General features: G+C 47.0%; 1 protein-coding gene across 1 annotated transcript in view; it reads left to right on the top strand.

The window, feature by feature from the left end:
* Positions 1 to 23,716, top strand: part of SPECC1 (sperm antigen with calponin homology and coiled-coil domains 1) — a 183,303-nt gene that overhangs the window by 116,746 nt on the left and 42,841 nt on the right. Inside the window, exons 11-12 of the mRNA XM_029611519.1 lie at positions 6,053 to 6,206; positions 13,860 to 13,962. Coding sequence (XP_029467379.1) covers positions 6,053 to 6,206; positions 13,860 to 13,962 — 257 coding nt within the window. The remainder of the gene's footprint in view (positions 1 to 6,052; positions 6,207 to 13,859; positions 13,963 to 23,716) is intronic.

Here is a 23,716-nt window from a genome sequence, read left to right on the forward strand (position 1 = left end):
CGATCTGCGGTATGTCCTGCAGGCTTCCTGGGATAGATTGAGCATTCCTGATCCCATAGCAGCCCTGGTACGCCCTATTCGAGGAGCTTGGTTCCGGTTGCTTAAACTTTTGCAAATCCCGCAGGGCTGTGTATTTTTTCTTCCCTTGCAGGGCAATCCAGATTTTTCTCCGGGATCGACATCTGTGGTGTTCAGGCGATGGGCGGCTCGGGGGATCACTCAGGTGGGCCATGTCTTAGACAGTGAGGGTCACTTGCTGAAGCCTGCTCAACTGTCTTCCCTGTATGGCTTTGGCAATATTCCCATGTTTACATATTTTCAAATTGCCCATTATATTCGTTCCCTTCCGGAGGCTGGTTTTCAGTTGAGCGGTTTCCAAGCTTTGGTGGAGTGTTTTTTACTAAAGGGAACCATTGTGCCTTCTCTCTCTCATTACTATGCCCACCTGCGGAAGCTTACCTATCGGAATCCCTGTTCTGACCTGGCTGACCGCTGGCAGAGGGACGGGGTATTTCAGGTCACGGCTACCCAATTGGGCATTTGTTTTCGACGCATAGCGCGCATCTCTCCCAATTCTTACTACCGGGAGATGCAATTCAAATTTCTCTGGCGGGCGTATGTATCTACACCAGTAGCGTTTCACGCTAGATTGGTCTCCTCGGCCGCCTGTGGGAAGTGTGGCACGGGGGTGGGTACTCTGGCCCATCTCTTCTGGGGATGCCCTACAATCCAGCAGTTTTGGAAAAGGGTGGTTGCTTATTTGACAAGACTGTTGGGAGTGTTCCTGCGAGCTTCCCCCTTGCTGATTCTTTTCGAGTCTATCCCCCTGGCACGTTTGCGGCCAGTGGGACATCGTCTGCTTTTTATGAAAGCTTGTTTTGTAGGTAAAAAGATGATTCTTTTGCACTGGCGAGAGGCCGTGGCGCCGTCCTTCTGGGCTTGGCGGAACCATTTCCACAGACTTATGCAAATGGAACACTTGACAGCACGTGCCTCCCCTCGACAACTCCGTCGTTTTCTGGACGTTTGGGAGCCGTATATTCAGGAGTTGCCACATCGTGCGAGGAGTTTGATTTTGAACAATTGACCAATGTTGTCTTGCACCTTGACTGTACGGGTCGATATAGTCTCACCCTTTGCATCACAGTATGTATGTTGGGTTATGGGTCTGCTGGGGGGGGGGAAGGGGTTTGAACTGGGGGATCTACTTTGTAAGGATATATAATGGCAACTTCTCTGTGCGGTTGTCCGTTGGACTCTGAAGTGTACCTTTGTCCGACGGGCTGTTACTGTCTTGTTACCTTTACTATGCAATAAAAATTGTTTATGCTAAATACAAAATATCAATCATAATAAAACCATACTAATGAAAATAAATCATAAAAGTTGATGAGTAGAACAGTAATTAAAAGCTCAAATATTTTTAAAAACTTCCCAAACACCAATAAAATATTTCAAAACAAAAGACTCATCAAATAGCACACAATCATTAAAACTAATCGGGATAAAAATAAATGCCCCACTCTCCAAACCTGGGAACGTTTTGGTTTCCAATCTGCTTGAGATTGGCATGGATTAGTGGGGGGAGATGTGAAGAGGAGGGATTGCTCATAAACGTTCTCTCTCTCTCTTTCTCTCTCTCTCTGTCTCTCATATACACACACGCATGCATCCTCCCTCCCCCTCTTCACACGTGCTTCCTCGCTCCCTCCCTCCCTCTCACACGTGCTTCCTCGCTCCCTCCCTCTCACACGTGTTTCCTCGCTCCCTCCCCCTCCCCCTCAGACGTGCGCCCTTCCTCCTGCCTTCCTCTTTGGAAGCACAAGCAGCAGCATCTTCCTTCAGCCCTCTTCCGCCTCCTCCCCACCCCAGCCCCGAAAAATGGCGCTCCTCTTTCTTTGGGTCATGAGGTCAGGAGCTTCTGCTCCTTCACCCTCGCTGTTCTTCGGCCACATGGGCCAACACCTATTCGCTTCTTCTTCCTTTTGGCCATGCAGCCAATTTTGCAGCCTGCTCCTTCTGGCACCACAATGGCCTCTCCTCCTTCCAGCTGGCAGGGGTCCACAGAACCCCACTTCCTCTTCTGGGCCCGTGTGGGTGGGAAGGAAGAGATGGAACCCCCACCCCCCCAGACCTAGTGCTTTAAATGGCTGCCTAGTCCGCCTACTGCTTCCACCAGCCCTGCAAATATGCTACAGAATTTCATAGACCTTATAGAAGGATTGAGTATCTGTAACACCTGCTGTTGGCTCTGAAGGAAGACTTGAGTGTCCTGCAGCACCTCTGTGACGCTGTTGAACAAAGTCTGAGTGTTCCTTCCTAACACATTTCCTGTGGAGTTCAATGGACTCCGCAGAAGAATCGGGTACACCTCCGAAACCTCTCCTATGCAATGCAAGTAACTTTTGCAGAAGAATTGGGAGGCAGCGAGCGTATACAGCTTGCACTAGCCCTTGAGAATGACTGCTGCCAAGAAGAGCCTGAAATGGAAGAGGCTGTGGTGTGTCGCCCACCCCTTTCCAACAGCGAGGATCCACCCAACAAAGGCCGCAGTGGTAGCGAGGATCTGCAGGACGGGGGTGTGGTGAGGGGGGCCAGTCCACAGCTGTGCAGTCCGATAATGCCCCTGCTCCCCAGGTGCTGGCCAGCCTCTGTGAGGCCTCTGTGCAGCCATGGACACTGGTCATGTTTGTATGTGGGTTTCGCCTGCTTTTCTGGTGTTTTGTTTCCCTATATTTTTTTCTTAAGAAATCAAATCCTCCTGGATTTAGTTTTAGATAATGAAAAGGCCACGAGGTTGAGCAGGGGATCCAGAAATAATAAAAGCCAATCCCAAAAGAATGCTAAAGGAATATTTCCTGTTTGGAGAGCAGTCTTGTGCGCTGTACTGTGGAGGATATTTTTGTCTGTTTTAACATCTTCCTTCATGGTACTTTGTGTCTAGCTGAAATCTGGGTGCACAGCCCCCCACCCTCAAGCTATCCCTCAAAGGGCCACATTCTGTTCATAATAACGAGTAGCGGTTCTTTTTCGTGAATCAGGGTTGCCACATTCTGTCCATGCCATGACATCTGTGGAGAATCTCAGATTACTCCCGAGCAGTTGTCATGCGCAGCCTGGGTGAGAGGGTAACCCTGGATCTGCTGTCTTGCACTGCTCCATGCTTCCTGCACCACCTGTGTGAGAGGATAACCCTGGATCTGCTGTTCTGCACCGCTCCATGCTTCCTGCACCACCTGTGTGAGAGGGTAACCCTGGAGCTGCTGTTCTGCACCGCTCCATGCTTCCTGCACCACCTGTGTGAGAGGGTAACCCTGGAGCTGCTGTTCTGCACCGCTCCATGCTTCCTGCACCACCTGTGTGAGAGGATAACCCTGGATCTGCTGTTCTGCACCGCTCCATGCTTCCTGCACCACCTGTGTGAGAGGATAACCCTGGAGCTGCTGTTCTGCACCGCTCCATGCTTCCTGCACCACCTGTGTGAGAGGATAACCCTGGAGCTGCTGTTCTGCACCGCTCCATGCTTCCTGCACCACCTGTGTGAGAGGGTAACCCTGGAGCTGCTGTTCTGCACCGCTCCATGCTTCCTGCACCACCTGTGTGAGAGGGTAACCCTGGAGCTGCTGTTCTGCACCGCTCCATGCTTCCTGCACCACCTGTGTGAGAGGGTAACCCTGGAGCTGCTGTTCTGCACCGCTCCATGCTTCCTGCACCACCTGTGTGAGAGGATAACCCTGGAGCTGCTGTTCTGCACCGCTCCATGCTTCCTGCACCACCTGTGTGAGAGGATAACCCTGGATCTGCTGTTCTGCACCGCTCCATGCTTCCTGCACCACCTGTGTGAGAGGATAACCCTGGAGCTGCTGTTCTGCACCGCTCCATGCTTCCTGCACCACCTGTGTGAGAGGATAACCCTGGAGCTGCTGTTCTGCACCGCTCCATGCTTCCTGCACCACCTGTCTGAGAGGGTAACCCTGGAGCTGCTGTTCTGCACTGCTCCATGCTTCCTGCACCACCTGTGTGAGAGGATAACCCTGGAGCTGCTATCCTGCACCGCTCCATGCTTCCTGCACCACCTGTGTGAGAGGGTAGCCCTGGATCTGCTGTCTTGCACTGCTCCATGCTTCCTGCACCACCTGTGTGAGAGGGTAACCCTGGAGCTGCTGTTCTGCACCGCTCCATGCTTCCTGCACCACCTGTGTGAGAGGGTAACCCTGGAGCTGCTGTTCTGCACCGCTCCATGCTTCCTGCACCACCTGTGTGAGAGGGTAACCCTGGATCTGCTGTTCTGCACTGCTCCATGCTTCCTGCACCACCTGTGTGAGAGGGTAACCCTGGAGCTGCTGTTCTGCACCGCTCCATGCTTCCTGCACCACCTGTGTGAGAGGGTAACCCTGGAGCTGCTGTTCTGCACCGCTCCATGCTTCCTGCACCACCTGTGTGAGAGGATAACCCTGGAGCTGCTGTTCTGCACCGCTCCATGCTTCCTGCACCACCTGTGTGAGAGGGTAACCCTGGAGCTGCTGTTCTGCACTGCTCCATGCTTCCTGCACCACCTGTGTGAGAGGGTAACCCTGGATCTGCTGTTCTGCACCGCTCCATGCTTCCTGCACCACCTGTGTGAGAGGATAACCCTGGATCTGCTGTTCTGCACCGCTCCATGCTTCCTGCACCACCTGTGTGAGAGGGTAACCCTGGATCTGCTGTTCTGCACCGCTCCATGCTTCCTGCACCACCTGTGTGAGAGGATAACCCTGGAGCTGCTGTTCTGCACCGCTCCATGCTTTCTGCACCACCTGTGTGAGAGGGTAACCCTGGAGCTGCTGTTCTGCACCGCTCCATGCTTCCTGCACCACCTGTGTGAGAGGATAACCCTGGAGCTGCTGTTCTGAAGGTCCGTTCTGCACTGCAGTTGCTTACCTCAAGATAGCTCAGAGCTGATAGTATAAGCCCTAGGCTCTTAAGCCATACAATGTTTCATGGCGTTATATTTGGGAGTCAGGGTGGAAATCTTCTTATAGTGAATTTACATTTTCATGAAAAAAATTCAGTGTAAGGAGGGAGCATTTTCTGTGTATCAAACATATTGGAGGCCTGCAGCAGGGTGTGCAAAATATACACCAGCCAAGTGACATGAATTATTTATCTTTTATTCCACAATATCCATCAAATAGCCCACTGCGAGTATTAGACAACATTCATTAAAAATAACATAAACGTAAAAATACAAACCAATAAAATTGTAAAACAATAAAACGGGCCAGCCTACCCGTAAATAATCAACAAGCAGAAGAAAAATATAATATCACTACTGTTTCTCATCTAAAATAAAGTGGACTCAACGGTGAAAATGACAAAAAAAATGTGAGTAAAAAGCATGATCTCTCTGCCTTGGTAGGACTGAAGCAGATGAAAAGGCCCAGAGGGTGCAGAATACCAGGACTTCTGCTTTCCTGGATCCCAGCAAATGCTGTGCCCAGGAAGTCACAGACTGTCCAACAGCCAGAGTCTCCTCAAGCCTCTGGACTTTCCTGGTGCTGTTTTGCCCTGCTCCCTGTGAAAGGCATTTGCTGACTGCTGCTTTGTATCCTCAGGAAGGAAAAGAGGCTGAAGGCCACCAAGGACATTTCCTAGAACAGCACTTCCTCGTGCCGATGTCCCTCAAGAGTCATCTGTTTACTGTAATAACGCATCAGTTACACTGTGCATGCCTTCCATTGCCTGCTTCGCTGTGATGTTGCTCATGTGCGTCAGAGAAACATCAGATGGCCCCCATAGTTAGCAGGTTAGTTGGTTGGCTGCAAACTGCAGAATAACAAAACCATTCTGCTTCGGTCAAGTGAAGGCTCAACATCAACCTGCTAATAAGTCGCTTTCACAACCATGTCCAGTTTCAGAATACTGACAATGGCCTCTTATATCACATATTTTGGCTACCATCTCAGTCCTGGGAAGATAGTCACCCTACTACCCTCATCACTCATCTGCAGAGACTTCAGTGACATCCCCTCTCCCAACCACCTCATTCACTTGATAGCTTCTCTTCCCGCAGACATGTTAAAGAGGCGAGCAGAAGAACTGAAGCCTGACTATTTCCTTTCCAAAAGTCCATCTCTGGAGTCCTTGGGCAACCCTCTGTCACTCAGCTTTGGCACCAAAATGTCAGCACTGGCTTCCAGCAGCTTCAGGTCCCAGAGTAAACTAAGGTGAGAAGCTAACACTGATTCTCCTACTCTGACTCCCTTCCTAGTGCATACTGGGTACTAGCCTAGCCTCTCTGCAATCTTAGTGCATTCTGGGCCTTGTCCTCCCTCCCTCCTCACTTCCAAGTGCATTCTGGGTCTCATCCTCCTGTGCACTTTCTCCCTTTTTCTAGCTCCTCCCAATGTATTCTGACATTCATCTTCCTCTTCTGCAATGTTCTCAAACCTGGAACACAGTTTCCTGGCCTCGGCGGAGGTTACCTGCTGTTTCCCATTCTCACTAGTGTGATGCTGTCAGTGTTTCCAATGGAACCTTTGCTCTGTCTCCATGGGAAGCTGGAGCGAGAGATCAGACTGTGCCATGGCAGTCGCTGGCCTCTGATATCTCTGTCGCCTGGTGTCCATGGTGTTCTGAGAAATGTGTGAAAATGCCTCTGAAGATCTGTGATGTTGTAAAATGGGTGTAAAAAAAAAAAAAGTCACAGCAGAATATGAAAGAGAGATCATACAGAGCAGAATAAGGTCAGGACCAAATCCTTAATTTGTTAAACATCTAAAAATTCAGACACTTCTTAAAAGAATAAGAATATTGTTTGAATTATTTTTGTGTTGAGTAGGATTGCCAGGGCCCTGTGCGTTGTCACGTCTGTGTCCTCCTCTCTCTAGTCTTCTCCCTGGACCATGGAGCTGAGTTTGTTAATTGACTCTGCTAACATAGTTTGAGGGTCCTTGAGCAGATTCCCATCACTTTTTATGTCCATATCTGAAGACATTCAAGGCAAATGCTGCATCCTCTTAGGAGGACGGAGAAAAGGGAAGGGGTGAGGTGGGGACAGTAAGAGCAGCACAGCTTTTATTTAGAATAGGGGCATTCTTTTTAGGTTCTGATGCCTTTTATTGAAGCAGTAGAATTGTCACTCTGTGGCACCTGAGAAAGATGCTTCTCTTGGGCTCACCTTGATGGCTCGAGGGGCAAGGGCCATGCGGAAGGTCCCTGGATCGATCCTCAAGTCAGGTCATCCATTGCATTGGTAGGGCCTAGGGATGCTGCAGAGTTCATAGCCTCAGGGGTGTGGGAGTCTTGGTGATTTCTCAGGGGTGACACCTAGTGGCTGGATTTATGGCCCATGTTTGCAGGTTTCAGTCTGAAGGACTCTCACTGCAGGCGCATTGGTGAAGAGAGGGCCTATAAAATAGAGGAGAAATCTCCAAGTAGTTATGAATGACATCTCATAGCTCAAAATCCCAGCTCCAGTTATGGCTTGAGCTGGAGACCAAACCAGCAGGAGGAAACTGCCGGGTGAAAAGACACCTCTGTAGTCTTGAAGGTTTATATCTAAGATATCAATGAATGATGATTATCATCTTGGTCCAATAGAAGGTCTGGGAGACTGTGAGGAATCGATTTCTCTGCAGGAGAGATAAGTCTCCTGACCCGTGCACTGTTCTGCTTCAGATGCATTTCTGCCTTTCTTCATTAGCAGTTTGAGAATATCATATGCCACTCTTCATAAAATCCAGCTTAGCCACCATTAATCCCCAGGGCTTTCTCCACTGTTTAGATTTGTAATTACTGCTTTCATTTCTCCAGCAGACCAATCCCTGCCCATCTCCACTTTCTGTGCCTGAGAGAAGATTAGAGGTCATTAGACCTGCATTTTTATCATGATTAGATCTGATGTAATATATATTAATATCTTCAGGAGAGACTGTGGCACACTGCCGCCAGCTTTGCTCTCCCAGACTGCTAGCTCTTTCCTTTGACAAGTCTGTGCATTCTCTAATTTGCAATTACCTTTGTTCTTTTCTGTGTGGTGTTTAATCTTAATACCATTGCCCTGGTTGCTCTATCTGCAGTTTATGTTCTTTGGGAGCACTTTGCAAATGGCTCTTATGGTTTACACTAATTTCTAAAGAGACGCTGTCTGGCCGCTTTCAAATTGGTGGAGGGGCGGTGCTATATGTTAAAGAGGGCACAGAGTGAAACAGGATAAAAGTTCTGCTGGAAACAAAATGCATTGTAGACAGTGATGGATTTAGGATTTTTGCTTCTGTGCCAGAGAAATTAGAGATCATTAGGCCTGCTTTTTTTTTTTTTATCATGATTAGATCTGATCCCCTCCCCCCGAAATTAGGTAAGACTTCAGGGAGCAGCTGTCACAGTCAGTGCTCTGAAGAGGCCTGCAAGGGCTGGATGTCTTCACCTTGCGACAGCTGCCGTTCCCCATGGCTTGAGCCCATGGGTTCAACCACCAGGACTTTCCAATGAAGTAGGTAACCAAGCTGGACTGGAGTGCAGGACCAGTGCAGGAAACGGGCATGGACAGGATCCAGGAAAAGGGAACACATGAGGGCAAGAACTGAGGCACAAACTGGGCAAGGAACATGAAAGAGCCAGAGACCAACAGCTGAACTGATAGCGTTTCAGAAGCCAGCTGAGCTGTTGGACCAGCAAAGATATGGTAGATGGGACTTCCTTATATACTGGTCTAGTAGGGCCACACCTACTGCTGGTCCAGTAGGGAGAATTGCCCACAGAAGAAACCCTATCTTCTCTTGAATTTTTCTTTGCTGTCTCAGAGTCCCTGTGGCTCTGTTGGTCAAGTTCCCTGGCTCTGAACACCTGGACCACGGGCCAGTCTCTCTGACCCTGACAGCAGGAGGTCTACGAAACACATCCCCACAATTTCCTGCGACAGCTCAGAGATAGATCCTATAGCAAAAATGTGAGAATTCAAACATAACGTTGACAAGTGTTTTCATCTTTTATATTATAAACTTTGCTTGTGTCTGTATAATCTTTTTTTTTTTTCTTTTTATAGAGGGAGGAAATGGGATCTCAGGTATAAGTATGGGAAAAAGATGTTAGGGATGGGGAGAGAAGGAGAAGCTGAGAGAAAGGGAGGAGGACCAGAGATGGGGAAGATCGAGGGGAGGGGAGATCAGGAATCTGAGATGGGAGAGGGAGAAAGGATTGGAGGTTCCTGTATCTGAGGGATAAAATCCAAGATCAAAAGAAAGAGGATGTGAATTTCAGTGTTTCTGTGTTGGGGGTGAGGGGTGAGGGGTGGGGGGCATGGAGAGGTGGCGGCTGGTGCCCCCTTTTCTTCTCTGGTCCTGCACTCCCTTGCATCTCCTCTTTAATCTCTTGCTCAATCTTGCATAGACACACGCACAAACCAAGCACATGCACCCCTCCAGCTGATCCCCTCTCATCCCCCTGTGATCCCCCACTCAGTCCCTTCTAACTTCCCCAAAATGGACTTCTTTGCTCTGTCTGATCCAGGCTCACTCTCTTCCTTCCTGTTCTCTGTATTCTACCTGAAAGGTGGGAGGGGGAGCAGAGAGCTGTTCTCTGCCAGCACAACTGGAAGGCAGCAAATCTTCAGCCAACCTACTGCCCCCCCCCCCCCCCCACACACATTTTTGCTGCCATACACATAGGCCTGGTATGCCTATTGACAAATCCAGGGCTGACCATAGAACCTTTATGGATAGAAATTTCATGTGAGAGAGGAATAGAATAGTAGTAGAGGTGTACTGCCATCCACCTGGCCAGAATGAACAGACAGATGATGAAATGCTAATAGAAATTAGGGAAGCTAACAAAAATAGCAGCACAATAATAAGGTGTGATTTCAATTACCCTGGTATTGATTGAGTAAATGTCACATTCTAAGGAGATGAAATTTCTAGATTAAATGACTGCTTCATGGAGCAGCTGGTACAAGAAACGATGAGGGAGAGCTATTTTACACCTAATCCTTAGTGCAATACATGATTTTGGTGTGAGAGGTAATTGTGTTGGGGCCATAACATGATCACATTTGACTTGGTAACTGGAGGGAGGACACTAAGGAAATTTACTGCAATATAATTTAACTTTTAAAAGGGAGACTATGTTGACAGGAAAATGGTTAGGAAAAAACTGAAAGCATCAACTGCAAAGGTTAAGAGTTTACATCAGGCATGGACATTGTTTAAAAATTCCATCCTAGAAGCCCAGATCAAATGTATGCCTCACATTAAAAGGTGGAGAAAAGCCCAATTGACTGCTGTCATGGTTAAAAGGTGAGGTGAGGGAGGCTATTCAGGCCAATAGAAATTCTATCAAAAAATGGAAAAGGAATCTGAGTGAAGAAAAGAGAAAATAGCATAAGCACTGGCAAGTTAGATGCAAGGCATCAATAAGGAAGATAAAGAGAGAATTTTAAAAGAAGCTTACTGAGGAAGTAAAAACTCATAAAACCTTTTTCTAGAACATTGAAAGCAAAAGGCCTGCAAAGAATTTAATTGGATCATTAGATGACTGAGGGATAAAAGGAGCACTAAAGGGAGGACAAGGCCATAGCAGAGAGAATAAATGAATTCTTTACTTTGGGCTTTACTGAAAAAGGTGTAAGGAAGATACCCATATCAGAAGTGATATTTAAAGGTGATGATTCAGAAGATTTGAAACAAATCTCAGTGAACCTGGAAGACATAATAGAGGAAATTGACAAACTAAGAGTAGCAAATCACCTGGACCAGATGGTTTACATCCCAGAGTGCTGAAAGAATTGAAAAATAAAATAGTTTACAGATTGCTAATAGTAAGTATACAATCATTAAAATCAGCTATCTGAAGACTGTAAGGTGACCAATGTAACAGTTTTTAAAAAGGGTTCCAGGGATGATCCAGGAAACTACATATTGGTGTTAGTGCTGGAAAAAATTTGAAACTATTATAGAAAAAAACTAAATTACTGAACATACAGTCGCTCATAATTATTGGAACACAGCTAACATGGATTTAGCCAAGGGAAGTCTTGCTTTACCAGTTTGCTACATTTTTTGAGGGTGTAAATAAATATGTAGATAAAAGTGAGCCAGTTGACATATTGTATCTGGATTTTCAGAAAGTGTTTGATCAAGTCCCTCATGAGAGACTCTTGAGGAAATTAAAGAGTCATGGGATGGGGCAGTGTCCTGTTGTGGATTGGAAACTGGTTAAAAGATATAAAACAGAGAGTAGAGCTAAATAGTAAATTTTTCTCATGGAGAAAGGTGAATAGTGGAGTGCCCCAGGGATTTGTTAATGTATTTATAGACGGCCTGGAAATGAGGACAAATGAGGAGATCAAATCTGCCGATGACACAAACTTATTCAAAGTTGTTAAATCACAAGAGGATTGTGAGAAATTGCAAAATTGGGAGACTGGGCATGCAAATGGCAAATGTAATGCACTTAGGGAAGAGTCTCAAATTATGGCTCCACAAATGCAAGGTTCCACATTAGGAGTCACCACTCAGGAAAAGGATCTAGGTGTCATTGTTGATATTACGTTGAAATCCTCTACACAGTGCATGACAGCAGCCAAGAAAGCAAATAGAATGCTAGGGATTATTGGGAAAGGAATGGAGACTAAAACAGAAAATATCATAATGCCTCTGTATCACTCCATGGTGCAACCTCATCTTGAGTATTGTGTGTAGATCTGGTCACCACATCTCAAAAAAGATACAGCAGAATTGGAAAAGGTACAGAGAAGGGCGCCCAAAATGATAAAGGGGCTGGAACGATTCCCTCTTTGAGAAAAGGCTAAAAAGCTTGCAAAAGAGACAGCTGAGAGGAGATATGATAGAGTTCTATAAAGTAATGGGTTGAATGGAACAAGTAAACGTTAATTGTTTATTCTTTTGAAAAGTACAAAGACCAGGGGAGACACAATAAAGTTACTAAGTGATACATTTAAAACTGATAAGAAAAAATATTTTTTTTCACTCGATGCATAATTAAGTTCTGGAATTTGTTGCCTGAGGATGTGGTGAAAGCTGTTAGTATAGCTGGGTTTTAAAAAAATTTGGACAAGTTCCTGGAGGAAAAGTCCATAAACCAATATTAAAATGGATTTGGGCAAAACCAATGCTTAACCCAGGGGTAAACAGCATGAATTCTGGTGACATTTTAGGATCCTGCCAGCTACTTGCGACCTGAATTGGCCACTGTTGGAAACAGGATACAGGGTTTGATGGACCTTTTGGTTTGACCCAGTATGGCAAAAATTTTATGTTGTTAAGATGAGTGTAAACTGCTCACGCTAAAAACAGCCTCATATCTTGCTCCTGCTGTCTTGTGCAGATGGCTGAGGAGTGTAAAATGCTGTGCTTTTCAAAATGTTATGGAAACTACTGACCTAACCCCCCCTTTCCTCTCCTCCTCCCCACCGGGTTGGCTCCTTGCAGTTCTGCTAAAAATGCGCACGCAATGAAAGTGTGGAATGAAGAGGACGGATTTCAGACAGGGCAATCTCAGCACCTTAATCTGCTCTTGACATGGCTCTGTTGCTGGGAGAATCATCCTCAGCTGTTTGGAATAACATTTAGCTAGTTGGTAAAATTTCTGTCCTGCCTGTTCGTGATTATGCTCCAGGTGACTCATGCACGTACCCTCTTGGGGTGGAATTTTCAAAGCTGTTTCCGCATGTGGATGGCCCGGGGTTTATGCACTGAACTCCATTTCATGCATGCTTACGTGCACAGAAGGCGAGGAGGAGTCTGGTTTTAAGCGCATACTTTTGGTTTAAAAAAATATATGTATATGTGCGCGGAAATTCTCAAACACAAGTTACACTTTACAAGGAATAGCTTTAGCCTTGTGCGGGTGAGTTTGGGTGCATAAATTGATGTAACTTATGCCCGTTGTTGTAATGTCATAAAATGACCCGCCCAGTGTCCGTTTTAATACGCACAAAACACTGGATCAGAGCTGAGTCTTCAGGTTTTGTAGGCCCATCCCTGTGGATTCTAGGATGGAAGGGAAGAATGAGTCCATCCCAGTGGAATGGGAGGAGGCCTGTTCTAGAAATTCTAAGCAGCAGTAGTAGAGCCCACCTGTCCCTCAAAACCTGCAGCCAGGAGCTTTCCTGATGATTACAAGATTCAAATGATATATGTTTTGTTCCATTGCTCTATCAGAGGTCAGGGAGGAATTTGTTTTTAACCAGTGGAGCAGCCAGTTGCCCAGACACAGATAGGTTGAACAAAGCTGAAATCAGTGACTTGGTTTTGCTTCACAGCTGTGTGGGTTGCAGAATTCCAGAGCTGGTCCTGAAGGAAGCTCGATTCCCCACAGGCTGTGATAGCTTGCGTTGGACCAGTTTTTCTCAAAAACAGTGACGTACTCAAGCTTTAAAGACCACATTCACCCCTTCCGAAGAAGATAAGGGTCTCTGAAGCTCATGTATGTCACCGTTGCTGACTCACTGAAAGGTGTCACAGCCTGCGGGAAATCGATACCCGAGCTGCATGGAGACTGGCGGGAGAGGCCAGCTGGCTTCAGGTCAAGTCCTGCTTTACAGCTCTGCCCTACTGTCCATACAGACTGACAGCCCTGCTTCTCTGAGGGAGGTGCAACACCAAGCCTCGTGTGTTATGGGAGAAAAGCAGCATGTCTCAGGTGGACCTAACGCTTCCTGAAATGCTCAGGCTTCCTCTGCCATTCCCTAGTCGAGCGCTGTTCGTTCAGAGAGCCCCTGTACAGTGATTTTGAGAATTAAGAATGTCAGGGCCAGGTCACTATGTTGGGATGTAGGATGGGACCGGCGTCGCCGTTGTTAAGTTCCTAAGTCTTCGCTCTGCAAGCATATACTGACTGCCCTTTTCTTCTTGCACTAGTGTGGAAAGAAAGGACCCTTTAGCTGCCTTGGCCAGGGAGTACGGGGGCTCTAAGAGGAATGGTCTGCTGAAATGGTGTCAGAAGAAGACGGAGGGTTATCCGGTAAGAGCTGCTTTCTCATACAGAAAGAACGGACGTTTTCTGCTTTTCCATCAGCTATAGCAATGTCCGAGCGGGCGCCCTGTAACCAGCAGCCGGGGTCTGGCACAGCGTGTCCCCCACGCTGAAATCGTTCACTCTCGCCCAGAATAATCCCGACTCCCAGGGCTAGGAGAAATGCCAGGCCAGCTGCGCCCTGTACTCTCTCTCTCACCTCCGGCTTTCCTCGGCTCATGCTCATCTCCTCTTCTCTCTCGTGACCGTGCCATATTTCATCTGTACCGAATACATATATTTTCTTCACCTTTTTAACAATCTTTTTGTTGGCAGAAAAAGTGTGACATGCAATCAGTACAGGAAGGCATTTTAGACCATTCAGAAAAATGAAAACAATACTTTTGTATGTTTTTCCTGCTCACACGGGGTCTCTCTTGGTGCAAAACCTTTATAGGTTCAGTGACGTGCCAGATTTTTATGTATTAATAATAAAACCAGAACAGAAACATCTAACACCACAATACACTGAGCCCACCAGTCGCCGCGTGTCCTCGTGGCTTTTATTTAAAGCACTGGCCACCCATTCCCTTCCACCTGGATCTCCAACCGAGGGTGAGGGGAAGGGCCAGTGAGCTGCTTGCCAAATCTTTAAACATGAATATCCCCTCAAGAATTTAACAAAACTTGGACCTGACAATAGGGCGTGTTTGCCGACTGAGCTTATTCTAGCTTCCAGCTGACCTCTTGATATAAAAACCCTTCAGGTATGTCTCTTGCTGCTTTTCTGAGTACGAGAGCAGGCAGGTGGTGCATAGTCCTTAGTCTCTAGGAGGCCAATGTTGGGAGAAAAAAAAAAAAGCTGCATATTATCCGTGAAACGTGGGTATCGAAACTTTCAGCCGAAACTTTCCTCCTGGATTCCAACCTGCTCTCGCATTTGCCTAGATTTAGGCTGCTGGGTTGGTTGTCTGGTGCCTGATCATGAGTGCTAAGCCCCAAACTTTATTTCTCTGTTCTAACGCCATTCTTAGGCTCCGAGATTTCGGCACTTGGCCCTAGTAAATATTCAAGAGAAGCCAGTTCAGGAGCCCGAGTGCCAAAGTTAGGAGCCTAATTGGCCTGCAGCTTGCAGTTGGGTTTTGGATGTGTGTGCGGCATGCAAACACCGGGAGGTGCGGGGCTTCTTCTCGCCGGCTGCAGCTTCCTAATGTCGGGCTCAGCTCTGGCTCTGCCAGTGGGATGCGACACCCTCTCGGAAATTAACTTTGCATCTGGTTTTCTGGGATTTTTTTTTACACTTCCTTGTCATTAAACGTTTTTGTTGCGCATTTATAAAAACAGACTGCTGCAAGGCTATGGAAAAAAAAAGCCCAATCCACTTTCAGAAATTGGCAAGTTGTATCAGCTGCAGTGCAGCTTTCCCCCATTAAGCCAGATTCCTAATCGAGTGGAGTCAGAAGGACTAGGGCCCGAGCTCTCTTCTCCAGTGTCAGTAATGTCAGGTCAGAACAGTTCACGGCTATTTTAATACCTCAGAAATTGTGCTCTCGTCTCCTTCCTCTCCTAGCTTCACCTCTCCCCTTTGCTTAATAGAAATATAATGGTAGAAAAAGACTGTATGGCCCATACGGTCTGCCCATCCACCCAATTAATTTAGCTTTACAATCCCTACCACTCCCTCAGAGATCCCCCATCCCGTACCTTTTTTTTTTTTTTTTAATTCAGATACTGGTTTTGTCTCCGCCACCTCCACTGGGAGGCCGTTCCACGCATCCACCGCCCTCTCTGCGAAGAAATACTTCCTAAGATTTACCCCTGAGTCTGCCCCCTTTCACCCTCATCCCATGATCCCCCTCGTTCTAGAGGCTCATCTCCACTGTAAGAGGCTCACCTCCTGCGCATGGAGCCCTCTCCTCTCTTCCCTCCGGTTCATGTGTAGTACTAGGGCCACCCCTGAGTTCATCCCCCAATCCATTAGTTGTTAATGGGTCAGAGGTCTTGAGAGAGGAGGATGTTCAGGATGGACTGGCCAGCAGAAACACAACACTGCTGAGCGGCCCCTGAGACAGATGCCTCTGGTTGACCTGACAGCAAAAGATGAATTTTTTATTTTTATTTTTTTCAAAGGAGTCCTGATATTGTGTTTGGTTTCCGATGCGGAGAAGCAAGATTCCTGACCCTGCTGTTTGTTTATTGACAGGGAAATGCCTGAGCTTGGGAGAGCAGCAGGGATCCTGGGCACACAGAGGAGGGAAGGGAAGCGTGGATGTTTCAGTCGCCCTAGGGAGGAGGAAGAGTGTTGGGGCACAGAGTGATGTCAGAGAGGGTCTCTTATTTATTTAAAATATTTATAACCCACATTGCACAATGACATTTTGTTCTGAGAATCTTCAGTGCTGCCATGTGGGGATGTGCGGTGTAAGCTTTCCATTTCGTTTTAGTGGGGAGTTTTTTCAGGATTCAGTTTGTTTAATATCTCCAGAGGGGTAACCATGTTAGTCTGGAGCAACAAAAATGACAGAGGCTAGAGGAATAGAGTACACTTCATCAAAAACTCATGCCGCAATAAATCGGTTAGTCTATAAGGTGCCACCTGCCTCTGTCAAGTTTGTTTAATGCTTATTTTGGTTCAGTTCATTTACCAAACCAAAATAAGCATTAAATTAAAAAACAAAACAAAAAGAAATGCTTGTACCACCTTCCATAATGCTGGACCAAGAGTGAAAGGGGCAGGAGCATCCCCGCTCCCTGATCCTCGGTTGTTCCTGCCCTGCCAGTTCCACCTTAAAGATGGCACCGTTCTTGGGGCCAGCAGGCACCATATTTTACGGCCATAAAACTTGTTTTAGAGTCAGATTGCTTCAGGCCATAAAACAGGGCCAGTCTGCTCCATTTTTTAAAGCAGAATCAGTGGGGCAGTAGTGACTTGGGATCACTCCTGCTCCTTTCACCCTTGCACCATTGCTATGGAAGAGATAAGGGGGTAGTGGGGGATGCAGGGGGCTGTTTTTCAGACATTTGTTGGGGAAATAGTGGGCACTATTTGCCAAAATAAAAAGCTAAAAAATATTCAGGTGTTTTAGAGCTGTTAGGGATTTGTTTTGTTTGAAATGAAATCAACCTAAAAAGAAAATTATTCCTTACCTGCTAATTTTCGTTCCTGTAGTACCATGGATCAGTCCAGACCGTGGGTTATGTCCCCAATCCAGCAGATGGAGTCAGCACAAGCTTCGAGGGGGCGTCACCATATATACTACTACCCCCTCTGCAATCAGAGCGGCCTTGGAGGGAATCCTCTAACGCCCTCCCCTCACCTTCCCCTCCCTTCCTCTACCTAACCCACCCCCCGGCCCTGTCTAAACCCCCCCTTACCTTTGTCGGGGATTTACGCCTCCCAGAGGGAGACGTAAATCCCCGCGCGCCAGCGGGCCCCTAGCGCGCCGGGACGCGACCTGGGGGCGGGTCCGGAGGGCGCGGCCACACCCCCGGACCGCCCGGACCGTAGCCACGCCCCCGGGCCCGCCCCCGGAACGCCCCGAAAACGGCACGGCGCTCGGCCCCGCCCCCGACACGCCCCCCTCAGAAAACCCCGGGACTTACGCGAGTCCCGGGGCTCTGCGCGCGCCGGTAGACCTATGTAAAATAGGCTCACCGGCGCGCAGGGCCCTGCTCGCCTAAATCCGCCCGGTTTTGGGCGGATTTAGGCGAGCAGGGCTCTTAAAATCCGCCCCTAAACGAATACTTCAGTTCGGTGTTAACTAAGAAGACCCGGGAGAAGGACCGTTGCTAGTTAACAAGAAACTGGAGGGGAGTGGAATGAATGAAACTCCGTTTACGGAAGAGAATGTATGGGAAGAGCTAGGAAAACTGAAGGTGGACAAAGCCATGGGGCCTGATGAGGTTCATCCCAGGATACTGAGGGAACTCAGAGATGTGCTGTCGGCTCCGCTGTGTGACCTGTTCAATAGATCCCTGGAAACGGGAGTGGGGCCGAGTGATTGGAGAAGAGCGACTGTGGTCCCGCTTCACAAGAGTGGGAGCAGAGAGGAGGCTGGAAACTACAGGCCGGTTAGCCTCACCTCGGTGGTGGGAAAAGTATTGGAGTCGCTGCTGAAGGAAAGAATAGTGAACTGTCTACAAGCAGCAGAATTGATGGACCAAAGGCAGCATGGTTTCACCAAGGGAAGGTCCTGTCAGACAAATCTGATCGACTTTTATTTGATTGGATGACTAAGGAATTGGATTGAGGAAGAACGCTCAATGTCATCTACTTGGATTTTAGCAAAGCTTTTGATATGGTCCCGCACAGGAGGCTTGTGAACAAAACAAGAAGCTTGGGTGTGAGTGCCAAGGTGGTAGCCTGGATAGCAAACTGGTTGAAGGCAGAAGACAATGTGTGGTGGTAAATGGAACTTACTCGGAAGAGAGAGCGGTGATGAGCGGAGTGCCGCAAGGGTCGGTGTTGGGACTGGTCCTGTTCAATATCTTTGTGAGCAACATTGTGGATGGGATAGAAGGTAAGGTTTGTCTTTTTGCGGATGACACTAAGATCTGCAACAGAGTGGACACGCCAGAAGGCGTGGAGAGAATGAGACGGGATTTAAGGAAGCTGGAAGATTGGTCGAAGTTATGGCAGCTGAGATTCAATGCCAAGAAGTGCAGACTCATGCATATGGGGTGTGGAAATCCGAAAGAAATGTATTCAATGGGGGGTAAAGGGCTGATGCGCACGGAGCAGGAGGGAGACCTTGGGGTTATAGTGTCTAATGATCTGAAGTCGGCGAAACAATGTGACAAGGCGATAGCTAAAGCCAGAAGAATGCTGGGCTGCATAGAGAGAGGAATATCTAGTAAGAAAAGGGAAGAGATTATCCCCTTGTACAGGTCCTTGGTGAGGCCTCTCCTGGATTACTGTGCTCAGTTCTGGAGACCGTATCTCCGAAGGGTCAGAGACAGGATGGAGGCAGTTCAGAGACGGGCGACCAAAAAGGTAGATGGTCTTCATTGAATGACGTATGAGGAGAGATTGAAGAATCTAAATATGTATACCCTGGAGGAAAGGAGGAGCAGGGGTGATATGATACAGACATTCAGACACTTGAAAGGTTTTAATGATCAGACAACAACCATCAAGGACTGAATTGCACAGTCTGGGTAAACAAATAAGTGAGGGTGTAGATTGCTTGTTGCGGCAGTTACTACCCCGAACCAATTAAGCCTGTTATTTCACTTTGAAGGCATATCCAGCGCAGCTCACTGCTTCAACGGCAGGGAGGGGAATGAAGAAATAGGATTTACATCCAGCCAACATCTAACAAGGCATTGATCTGAGCAGTATGAGTATACAAACATCGGGGTAACTTTCTCTATATGACAGATACTACCCTCAAAAATTAAGCCTTATACTTCACTTTGATACAGCTCCAACACTGCTCTCTGCATCAATGGCAGGGGTGGAAGAAAATTAGAATCAAAAAGCTACCAATAAGGGCCCTGAACTCAGCAGTCGGAGTAACAGATAAGTATGAGAAAATAAATGTGAAAGCTTGCTGGGCAGACTGGATGGGCCTATTGGTCTTCTTCTGTCATCATTTCTATGTTTCTATGTTTCTCAATTCAGCTAATCTTAATCAACAGGCAGCTTCTTGAAGTTTGCATAGATCGTGTGATTTGCTTACCGTTGCCATAACAGATGTGAACAGGGTATTGTAGAAGTTTTCTTTTCATGTTTGTTCCTTCTCGGCAAAGAAATCCCTTCTCTGGAACAATGCATGTGATAAAGGCGCGGGTGCCAGGGCCGCATTGCAACTCGAATGCAAATGCAGCAGAAGTCGAGTAAAGGGAAGCTGGAAAGGGGTGGAAGTATTTGAATGGGGCAGTGGAAGCCATAAGCCGCATACCAGGGAGGTCCGCGAGTGCAACCACAGTGGAAGGCAGTGAAGAATGAAGTAATGTGGCTGAACAAGGCGCTTTGATATGTCAGTACGGGGCTTGGGGTATGTGGAGCGCTGGCCTGGAGTGCATGGGTGTATGTTCACTAATCTGCAAAGAAGAGATTGCAGCCTAGACCCAAACTTCTGTCTCCTGGTGCCTGTCCATGGGCCTGAAAACCTCCAGCCCTCTGCTGGTCTGTCAGGGAGAAGTGTGGATAGCAGGGGACCTGCTCCCTCTTATCTGGGGGTGTATGGTTCTAGCTCTGCTTCTGGAAAGTCGGGCATGTGTCAGGGAAGTTCGAGAACCCCACTGAGAAAATCGGGGTCACTCACCACTTCCCCACCCGCCCCCCACAGTTAGCGATGGATTTTGTATCTTTTTAAGGCTCCTCTTCCCCACCTCATTTACCACTGAGGAGGCAGCAGATGACAGATGAGGAGTTCGGTGGCTCTTCCTGGAAGGGAGACTAATTCCCCTCCCCCTGTCCTCAGCACGTTTTGTATTCCTGGGATTCCAGTGGTTTCCAGGGATTGAAGGGCTAGGGGGTGCTCTCGCTGCCAGTGGGCAGGGGCTGCATGTGCAGTATAGTTAAAGCAGAGTTTTAAATGTGGTAAGCCCCAAAATTTCATCCATAGTACCATATGCACTCTTTAAAGAAAAGAGTCTTGGCTCAGTTTTTACCCCCTCAGGTCCTGCCAGTTTTATTTGTAATTAGGAGCAATAATTCAACAAGCGACTTCCAGCAACCACCTCCAGCACGGCGCTGGTTGCTGCCCGTTGACTGTGGATTGCTCTCTCTGCTTATGACTTCATCAGAGAATTAATGTTCTGAGCACATAGTGCCCAGCTTGAACTTCACAAGCCTTTCATGGAGAACAAAACCCAGGAATCAGACCACAGAGCTCAGCCGGGAGCACGGAGAGCCCACTTCCAAGCGTCTCGTTTCCAAAGTGCACTTTGAGCAGCACAGAAACCGCCTCCGGCGTGCATTCCCTCTCCTCTGAATCATATTCCCCTCTCCGTCTGTCTTTCACAGTCAGTGACCCAAGAGGTGCCATATCTGTGGATCCTTTGCTGCCACAACGTAGTCTACAGGTCATGGACCCTCAGTCATCTGTTTCGTAGTGACGTTTGCCTTAAGGTCTTCCCTACAGACCAGCACAGGAACTTAAAAGAATTATTTATTTAGATTTTTTATAGTCCGCTTTTCGGCACTTCAAAGTACACGTCAGAGCGGATTACATTCAGGTACTGGAGGTATTTCCCTATCCCCACAGGGCTAACAATCTAATTTTTGTACCTGAGGCAACAGAGGGTAAAGGGACTTGCCCAAGGTCACAAGGAGCAACAGCAGGATTTGTATTTAAACATTTTGTATTAAGTGATTCCAAAAAAATAGACAATTACAGCAATTGCCAAAGAAACAAATTAACCAATTAACTTCAACAGTATGCCAGATATGATGAATAATTACATACAATCACTTAAAGTTTCATACCATAAGTCTCCCGTCCTCCCCTCCTTCCCCCACCGGCAACAGATTATAAGCAAGCAAATGGTGATTGGATGGTTGCAGTACATTAAAGGATGCAAAGCAGTTTAAAGAATGATTTCCTCATTCCATCTACAGAGCATTGCATAAGGATCCTGAAAGTAAATACTTCTGATCAATGTCCCGCTGTAAAATCATAACTGTTAGTCAGGAGCTTCCCTTAAGCTTGTTCCTCGAGCCACTTAGTATAGGGACCCCATATCATGTGAAATGATTTCATACGGTCGTGAATGATCGCAGTGAGACGTTCCAGTTGGTAATAACCGTGTATTCTCTGTAAGACTTTAGCTAAACTGGGTATGTAACACTTTTTCCAATGGACTGAAATCTCAGTTCGAGCTGCAATAAACACCTGTTGTATAAAACGCTGTGTTGTTTTATTCAGAGACTCTATAGGTAATGTCAGTAATGCATGCCACGCTTCCACCACTAAGGGTAAATGTATTGTGGATGAAAGCCACTTAAAGATCTCCGACCAGTAACTGCTTATCTTCCCACATTGCCACCAGATATGATAATAAGAACCAGTTCCCCCACACTGCCTCCAGCAAGCCTCAGAGATAGTGGGTATGAAGCGATGTAAATGGCAGGGTGTGTAGTGCCATCGATACAGCATTTTGTAACAGTTTTCTGGTAGATTCGCTGAGATTGAGCATTTATAGGCTGATGTGAATATCTGTGCCCATTCTCCTTCTGCTAAGCTATTACTAGCAACGGTAACATGGAATAGACTTAGTTTTTGGGTACTTGCCAGGTTCTTATGGCCTGGATTGGCCACTGTTGGAAACAGGATGCTGGGCTTGATGGACCCTTGGTCTGACCCAGTATGGCATGTTCTTATGTCTGAAGTCTGCTTTCCAGATCTCCTGTTGTCGGGGCTGCACTAATGTCCTCCCAAGCAAAAGGGTGTATATTTTTCATATAAGACTCTTCATATAATGTACATTCATACAATAGTTTTCAAATAATGAGACAGTAAGGCATAGTGTGCCGTTTCTGGTGGCCAATTTTACAAAATGATAGATTTTGGCATACATTAGAAAGTCCACCTGCCCCAGGTTGTAACATGAGCTAAGTTCCTCCTTCGTCATTAAGGACCCCTGTATATGTAGGTGGTCAATACATTTATTGCCCTCATCTACCCATAATTGGGATGCTTTGGAACTGGAAGCATGGGGAAAGATAGCGTTTTCAAAAAGATGCGTGAGGGGAGTGTATGGTTCTTTTCCTATCAACGCAAAAGGTATCTAGGAGATCGCTTTCCAGGTGGTCTTAGGCTGCCTCGGGAGTGCCGAGAGCGATATTTCCCCAATTACTGTTTGTTCTAATAGGACCCATTGTGGAACGTTTTTTGTGTTATGAATTACGAAAAGAGCTCGTAATTGAGCCGCACAGTAGTGCCACATAAGGTTTGGGACTCCCAGCCCACCTCTATTTTTAAGTAAATATAACGTGAACCTAGATACCGGGGGCATCTCTTGTGCCAAATAAACCCCAAAATCTTTTGCTGCCACCTACGTATTACAGAGGATGGTATTAGAATAGGGATGGTTGTAAAGAAATATAAAAAAAACTAGGGAGAACACTCATTTTAATGATGGTTATGCATCCTAACCAGGATTGTGTGTTCCTCGACCACCTATTAAGGTCGTTTTCGATGGACTGGATGAGGGGTGTATAATTCAGTGTGAATAATTGACTAACATTAGCTCCAATACGAACTCCCAGATATTTTAATGCTGTTTTGGCCCATTTGAAGGGGAGATACGTCTTTAAAGGAGCAATGTCTTGAGGAGGGAGATTAATATTCAAAATTTCAGATTTATCAAAATTAGCTTTGAGGCCCGAAACAGCACTAGAAGCCCTCAGTTCTTGCATAACTCCCTGTAGGGACAAGGAAGGGTTCGTAAGGGTAAGCATAATGTCATCTGCGAACAGTGAGATTTTGAAATGCTGTTGTCCTTTGCGGATGCCCACGATGGAGGGAGCCGCCCGAATACGCGTTGTAGAGGGTTCAAGGAATAGTGCAAATAGCAGGGGCGATAATGGGCATCGCGTGCCACGGCCTATGGGGAACGTCGCCCCGTAGCTGCCGTTTAATTTTTACTCTGGCCAACGGGTGATCATAGAGCTTCTTTAGCCATGTAACAAAGAAGTTACCAAAGCCCATGCACTCTAGTGTCTTAAATAGGAAGGGCCAATGGACAAGGTGAAATGCCTTTTCAGCGTCTAGTGATAGAAGAACTGAGGGTATATGATAGTGCTGAACAAACT

The sequence above is a fragment of the Rhinatrema bivittatum genome, chromosome 8, assembly GCF_901001135.1.
Source record: "Rhinatrema bivittatum chromosome 8, aRhiBiv1.1, whole genome shotgun sequence".
Classification (NCBI taxonomy): Eukaryota; Metazoa; Chordata; class Amphibia; order Gymnophiona; family Rhinatrematidae; genus Rhinatrema; species Rhinatrema bivittatum.